At 46.8% G+C, this 8,251-nt stretch overlaps 1 protein-coding gene across 1 annotated transcript; it reads right to left on the bottom strand.

Moving 5' to 3' along the window:
- Window positions 1-6,509: 6,509 nt before the first annotated feature.
- On the bottom strand, window positions 6,510-7,958 carry LOC101603805 (cytokine receptor-like factor 3). The gene is given in 2 exon segments (XM_012949609.2): window positions 6,510-7,832; window positions 7,835-7,958. Coding segments are annotated over 2 exon segments (1,329 nt in total). The 3' UTR covers window positions 6,510-6,627.
- Window positions 7,959-8,251: the final 293 nt, after the last annotated feature.

Here is an 8,251-nt window from a genome sequence, read left to right as displayed (position 1 = left end):
AGCCCAGGCAAGTGGGATCAGCGTGGGACAGTGACTAGAGAATGAGGAGAGGTGTGTGTGTGTGTGTGTGTGTGTGTGTGTGTGTGTGTGTTTGAGGAATACAGGTTACTTGGCCAAACAGGATCATCTCGGCCCTTAGCGGCAGCCCCTGGGGGCAGGAGCCTTCAGAACAGGAGCAGACACCCAGGTGGGGTTAAAAGAAAACTTTAAAATATTTTTATTGGGCTGGACAGATGGGTCAGTGGTTAAAGCACTTGCCTGCAAAACCTAGCGATCCAAGTTCAGTTCCCCAGTACCCATATAAAGCCAGATACACAGAGTGGCACATACATCTGGAGTGCCTTTGCAGTAGTTGGAGGCTCTGGTGAGCTCATTCTTTCTCTTTGTCACTCTCTGCTTGAAAATAATTGATTTAAAAATATTAAACTTTTTTTTTTTTATTTTTTTTTATTTTTTTTTTTTTAAATTTTTATTAACATTTTCCATGATTATAAAATATGTCCCATGGTAATTCCCTCCCTCCCCATTTTTTGTTTATTTTTATTTATTTGTTTGAGAGCAACAAACAGACACAGAGAGAAAGAGGCAGATAGATAGCGACAGAATGGGCATGCCAGGGCCTCCAGCCACTGCAAATGAACTCCAGATGCACGTGCCACCTTGTGCATCTGGTTTACATGGGTTCTGGAGAATTGAGCCTCGAACCAGGGTTCTCAGGATTCATAGGCAAGCGCTTAACTGCTAAGCCATCTCTCCAGCCCTAAAATATTTATTTATTTATTTTTATTTATTTATTTGAGAGCGACAGACAGAGAACCAGGCAGAGAGAGAGAATGGGCACCCCAGGGCTTCCAGCCACTGCAGACGAATTCCAGATGTGTGCGCCCCTTTGTGCGTCTGGCTAACATGGGTCCTGGGGAATCGAGCCTTGAACCAGGGTCCTTAGGCTTCACAGGCAAGTGCTTAACTGCTAAGCCATCTCTCCAGCCCCCTAAAAATATTTTTATTTTCTTTATTTGCAAGCAGATACATACACACACATACATGGGGCGGGGGGGGGGGTCGGGAATGGGCATGCCAGGGCCTCTAGCCACTGCAAACAACTCCAGTGCATGTGGCTTTATGTGGGGCCTGGGGAGTCAAACCCCTGACAACTTCCATCCATATACATAATGTACCCCAATCACAGTCCCCTCCCTTCTTGTCTCTCTTCCCTTTGTTTCCTGCACCGAATCCTTCCTTCTTTCCAGCTGGTCCTGGGTGGAGCTTTCCTCAAGTGAAAGAGCAGTGGTTTTCACTCAACCAGGACTTGACAAGGAAGCTTGCAGATGGGCCTAGATCAGGGGTCTGTGTACAGTGCGGCCCAACTATGAATCCTGGTTGACGGCTCCTTTCAAAGATAGAGACAGTATGTGGTGGCGCACGCCTTTAATCCCGGTACTCAGGAGGCAGAGGTAGGAGGATCACCCTGAGTTCAAGGCCAGCCTAGGACTACAGGTTGAATTCCAGGTCAGCCTGGGCTAGAGTGAGACCCTACCTTGAAAAACAAGAGAGAGAGAAAGATAGCTGGGCATGGTGGTGCATGCCTTTAACCCCATCACTCAGGAGGCAGAGGTAGGAGGATCTCCATGAGTTCTATGCCACCCTGAGACTACACAGGGAATGCCAGATCAGCCTGGGCTAGAGTGAGAACCTATCTTGGAAAAAAAAGTTAGAGCTGGGCATGGCAAGTCACACCTTTAATCCCAGCACTTAGGAGGCAGAGGTGGGAAGAGTGCCATGAGTTCAAGGCCACCCTGAGACTACATAGTAAGTTCCAGGTCAGCCTGGGCTAGAGTGAGACCCTACCTTGAAAAACAGGAGAGAGAGAGGGGGGGGGGAGGGAGGGGGGGGCAGAGGAGAAGGAGACAGGAGTGTCAGCCCCAGGCCTGGGGTGGTACTGTTCTGGGTGAGCTGATGAGGGAACCTGAGACTGGAGAGACCTTGAACATAATGTTGCCCCTTCTCCCCCAGCCTGACGGAGCATCGAGGAGGTGGATAGCTGAGGTCACTTTATTGGAATTTGGCCAGGTGAGTAAGAAACAGAAGGGAGGAAGCAAAACGCTGGACCTGCAGCAGTGGTCCCGGAGGCTGGGCTGGTGAGCAGGGAATGAGGACACCAGCGGACTGTGCCAAGAGACAGACACGTGAGGGCCCAGGCCTTGCACATGGCCCCAAGCCTACAGCTGAGTTCCAGATGTGGGTGTCTGAGCTAAGAGAGGCTGGGGAGGGGCTAAATGATGGTCAGATTTCTCTCTCTCTCTCTCTTTCTTTTCTTTTTTTTTTCTTTTTTTTTTTTTTGAGGTAAGGTCTCACTCTAGCTCAGGCTAACCTGGAATTCACTATGTAGTATCAGGGTGGCCTTGAACTCATGGTGATCCTCCTACCTCTGCCTCCCGAGTGCTGGGATTAAAGGCATGCACCACCACGCCTGGCTCAGCTTTTCCTTTTTTTTTTTTTTTTTAATTTTATTTATTTATTTGCAATTAGAGAGAGAGAAAGAGAAGGAGGGAAGGAGAGAGAGAGGAAGGAAGAGAGAGAGAGAGAGGGAGAGTAGGCACACCAAGGTCCTTTTGCCACTGCAAACGAACTCCAGATGCATGTCCCGCTTCCATTTTGTGCATCTGGCATTACATGGGTACTGGAGAATTGAACCTGGGCAGTCAGGTGTTCCAAGCAAATGCCTTTTACCCACTGAGCCATCTCCCTAGCTCCTGTTCCTTTCTCTTATACGTTCCAGACCTTGAAGGAGGCTCATCTCCTTGTTGAGTGCTGTTCTAAATATGTGCGAGTCAGATCCTCATTGCTGGGATCAGCATCCATCCAGACACAGCTCATGGGAGGAAGGGCTTTATTCCAGCTCACAGATCCAGGGGACACTCCAGCAGTGGTGGAAAGAAGCTGGCTCCCTTCCACAGATGCAAGCAGAGAGACGCCACCCACAGCCAGCACCACCAGCAAGCAGAGCCCTGCAGAGCTGAGGCTGCTCTCTGCACACCTTGGGGCTGGCATGTAGATATGCCCCAAAGATATTTCCTCTCATAGTGGGGATCTGCTGCTAGACGCTCATAGAAGAAATTTAATAAACAATGGCAGAGTCTGTGGTGCCAAACATTCAAATTATCACAATATGGAAGAGAATTCTACCCACATGCAGGAAAGAGGCCCCATTTTCTGCCAGAGTGGAGTGCCCATAGCTCATACCTATGGTCATGGCCTGTTCTGTTCCCAGGTTCCAGGTCCTCCCCAGCACTTGTCCAGTCCCAGATTAATCCCCATTCTGAGCAGGAGACAACAGTGTGGAATTGGAACTCAGAAAGTCTGGATTGCAGGGCTGGTGAGATGACTCAGTGGTTAAAGGCACTTGCTTGCAAAGTCTGATGGCCGAGATTTGATTCCCCAGGACCCACATAAGGCCAGAGGCACAAAGTGGTGCATGTTTCTGGAGTTACAGTGGTGGGAGGCCCTTGTGTACCCATTCTCTCTCTCTCTCTCTCAAGTCGTTTCCCCACCCTGCTCTAAGTCCAGGCTGACCTGAAATTCACTATGTATACTCAGGGTGACCTTGAACTCATGGCAATTCTCCTACATCTGTCTCCTGAGCACTGGGGTTAAAGGCGTGTGCCATCAGGCCTGGCCCTCTCTCTCTCTCTCTCTTTCCCTCTGTCTTTCTCTCAAATAAATAAATTACTTTAAAAAATAAATGCTATGAAAAAAAGAGTCCGGATTGAGGCTCCCACGACACCTTGCTTCCTCTTACCAGCAATGCGCGTGTTCATCAATGATGGACTTCCCTACAGGGGCAGCTCACCACGGAACACTCTGTGTGCTGGCTCTGTCATTGGTTGTGTGCCCTGGTCTTTCCGTTGCCCTCCTCCATGTCTCCTGAAATGAAATGCCACACTATGTCACAGCAACCTTGACATCTAAGCGTTCCTAGACTCCTTTTGTTGATTGATTTGGGTCTGTTTCTTAAAAGGACATAAAAAAAAATCACAACCTATTTCTGACCTTTCTTTCCTTACTACTCTTTGTCAATAAACGTCTGTTTCTGTGACTTTTTATAGAAACCTAATTGAAGACGCGTGGTTTAAAAATTAATCACCCATGTTACGCTGGCTGCAAACATCTGTCATTCTTCCTGTCCGCATCCCAAGGTGATTTTTCTGGGTCATGTGGTCTCCTTCTAGCTTCCTCCTGAATGTTCCCTAAATGCCTCCTAAATCTTTGTTTCCATTTCAGTAGCAGCAGAAATACTCTCACTCCAGCCAGGCCTCTTTAACAACAGCCTCTCAACGGGTCTCCAGACCCTCATCCATCCCTTAAACTACCACCGGCAGCTTCCGAGAGCACTGCTCGGGGCAGGTGCTATTTCTTGCTGTGAAACCTGCTGTCTGCGGACGTCAGCAGTGCATCACTTTACAAGCATCTCTCCACCGGGCCCCGCCTCGCCTCCCTAGGCTCTGCCTCCAGGAGATGCGCTGGCTCACGGCTCACAGAGGCACGAAGATGGGGGTCCTGGGGTGTGGAGAGAGCGCTTAGCGCTGAATGGGTCCAGAATTCCTGGTGGCAGCGAGGAAACATTTTGGCAGATGACAGTAGAGCTGGTCATGCAACACTGTAACGGTGGGTGCTCCAGGGCCTTCAGCTGCTGCAGACAGACTCCAGGTGTATATGCCACTTGTGCATCTGCCTTTTTGTGGGTACTGGGAAATCGAACTTGGGTCATTAGGTTTTGCAAGCACGTGCCTTAACTGCTGAGCCATCTCTCTAGTCCTGCCCTTTAAAATTTTTTTTAGAGGCCTGGTGTGGTGGTGCACGCCTTTAATCTCAGCACTTGGAAGGCAGAGGGAGGAGGATTGCTGTGAGTTCAAGGCCACCCTGAGACTTCATAGTAAATTCCAGGTCAGCCTGAGCTAGAGCAAGATCATACCTTGTAAACCCCCCCTGCAAAAATTTTTTTTTAGAGAGAGAGAATTGGCGTGCCAGGGCCACAGCCACTGAAATCAAACTCTAAATGCTTGTGCCACCTAGTGGGCATGTGCAACTTTGCACTTGCCTCACCTTTGTGTGTCGGTTTAATGTGGGATCTGCAGAGTAGAACATGAGTCCTCAGGCTTTGCAAGCAAGCACCTTAACCACCAAACAATCTCTCTAGCCCCTAGTCCCCCTTTTAAAAATATTTTATTTATTTATTTGAGAGGTAAGGGGGGCAGAGAGAAAGAGGTAGATAGAGAGAGAACAGGTGTACCAGGGCCTCTAACCACTGCAAATGAACTCTAGACACATGTGCCATCTTGTGCATTTGGCTTATGTGGGTACTGGGGAATTGAACTTGGGTTCTTAGGCTTCATAGGCAAGTGTCTTAACTACTAGGAAATCTCTCCAGCCCCTCTTTTTTTTTTTTTTTTAACTTTTAGTTGTTTTATTTTGAAGGCTGAACAAGGCACTCACATTTTAGACACTCTTCTTACTAGTCACATGTGAAAGGCTACTTACTCATATATAAGAAGGCAAGGAGAAAAGATATGATTGTCGAAAGGGAACATGAATCCCCACCTAAATTATCTTACAAAAATAGCACGCTTACTTTTTTACTTTCCTACTACTGGAGAAAGTCAAAATAAAATTCACATTAAAAGTTATCTGTACGTTGATATAGCAAGTTAAGTTTAGCATTTTTTACATATCAAGTTCTTCAAATAAATATTTTACACAAATTTTAAGTTTTTTTTAAAAAAATAGGTCAAGTATTTACCCTCTCTTTCTTTGGTCCACTACAAGACCATTTCTCACACTGGCATTACACTGGACTGTAATTCATAGCTATGAACAGTAGCACACGCACCACTGAGGCTGGACACGCACAGGTGCATACCACACATGTGTGAAATGGCTAACACTGCTGTGAACTTCTCCACATGTGCTGTCACTACCAGCAGTACAACTCCAGCCCTATCTTGAGTCAAACAAGGAAAAACAAAAATACTGGACTTTCTAGACACTTTCTCAGGTGCTATAAGAAAAATGGAAAATTTATGAAGCTTTTCAGACCTAAAGATTATGAAACATGGGATTAAAGTCAACAGTGCTTACACACACCTGAACATGGAGCACACAATCAAGGAGTTCATGTAGAGGACACATGAGTGAATATGTATTACGGAACTCTGGCTTCGATCTGATCTGTTTTCATTGTATTCTAAAATTTTATATGTCATTGAATCTCGATGGACATTTAATAAAATAATGTGACATTAAGGTTTCTGTTCTAACAACCAATTTTAAGAACAGTGGAAAGACATGGAATTTTTATATCTTCCCAGATATTTAAAGATAATTTGATTTTTCAAACTAAAGATCTTTATGGATAAAAAAAAAAATTGACAGAACTATAGCCTGGTCTTCACCGTACAGCGTCTTATTGCTAATGTATTGCAATATGAACCGAGAAAATATTTTCCATTTCCAGTAACTGGCGAGATGAATTCATCTTTTTTTTTTTTTTTTTTGTAAAATCAGCTACAATTAAGCTAGGTTGAAGGCAGTAACAGTAAACCCTCAAACTAAAGCCAAGCACTCAGAACTCTAGAACACTAACACCTTCCATCCAGGGTAGGAAAATGAGCATCCAAAGTAGAGAGACCCACACGACTGATCAAGCAGCCAGTCAAAAACCACTTCTCTGTTACTCGAGCTAATAGTTACTCGGAGCTTGAAGTTTCCACCTTCATTATTATTAGTGGTTCCTAGAGTCACAGCTTCGATGTCAAATGTGACAGTGGATCCAGAGGTAACTGCAGGCAACTGATTAGTCATTTCTTTTCCATTGACAAAAACTGCACCATTTGTACTAATGCACACAGCTCGATCCCGCTGCAGTGAGTCATATCCACTCTGTTTTTCTGCACACACTCCTATACTGTCTCTTCTGTCTGGTTGCCCCACAGTTTCAACTCTGAACGTTAAAGTCTGTCCACAGAAATAGGTGGGAGCACTGGAGTAGAGAACACCCGAGGATTCAGAATCATTCCGGAGTGCTATGTTTCTTCGACTGCTCAGACTGTACCCCTCAAAGCCAGGTGTCCATTCATGAGGTACCAGTGTGGAGTGACCTGTCTGGGGAACACTCCAAGGACTCCACTCCTGTCGGCCATCTCCTCGGGCGCAGACTCTGAACTGATAATCAACATTGGGGTCTATGTGCAATACTATAAATTCAGTTTCAGAACCTACATATACATCTTCAAAGTGATTGGAAGTACATTTACGGAACTGGAGCCTATAATCTTGGGCTGTAAAGTCATCATCCACCTTACACCATCGTACTATGATGCCTCCAGGTTTCTCTATTAATTCTTCAATTTGTACTGGGGGACGTGACGCTACTGTTCCGTGTTTAAAGATGTGGTCTTTCACTATGTTAAGAATGGAGTCATCTAACTGAGCAGACAAGCAGGGCACATCAACCAGTAAAGGCACTTCCGGTAAGCTGTCCAACTGAATGTGTGAGGCCTTTTTGGTAAAATTCCATAGTTTCTCATTCTGCTCTTCCATACCACCAAGAATTGTGATCTCACCTTCTCTGACCAGGTCCTCTGCAGTGTGGACTCCATGCTCTATGAGCTTCTGGCAGTCATCTAGCGGCTTAACGGTCTCTTGTTCAATCGTGTCTACCTCTTGCAGAAGAGTCACCAATCGCTCATCCAGGAGCTTCCCAAGGGTTCCTTTTAAATCACTAAAATGCTGTCTGAGGACATCTCTTGTGAGTGATGCACTCTCTTTGATCTCTGCGCCTCCCGCAACCCCTGCAGCCGCTGGCCCAGCTCCCGCTGGTAACTCTGCGCCGCCTCCACGTTCTCGCGGGCCTCCTGCAGCAGCAGCTCGGGCTCGGGCTCCGGCTCCATCGCGCCCCTCATCCGGCCGCGCGGCCCGCTACTGCGGCGCGGGTTCCCGACTCGGCCCGGGAGCCCGCGAGCCTTTTTTTTTTTTTTTGATATCACTCTAGTCCAGGCTGACCTGGAACTCACTCTGTAGCCGAGGCTGGATGTTGCAGTCCAGATCACATTGCTGGTAGAAATCACCCAACCAAGAGCAGCTTGTGAGAGAAAAGAAAGTTATTTTGGCTTACAGGCTCAAAGGGGAAGCTCCATGAAGACAGGGGAAAATGATGGCCTGAGCAGAGTATGGACATCACCCCCTGGCCCACATA

This window comes from Jaculus jaculus, chromosome 16, assembly GCF_020740685.1.
Source record: "Jaculus jaculus isolate mJacJac1 chromosome 16, mJacJac1.mat.Y.cur, whole genome shotgun sequence".
NCBI classification, from domain to species: Eukaryota; Metazoa; Chordata; class Mammalia; order Rodentia; family Dipodidae; genus Jaculus; species Jaculus jaculus.
This window is presented reverse-complemented; position numbering and strand designations above follow the sequence as displayed.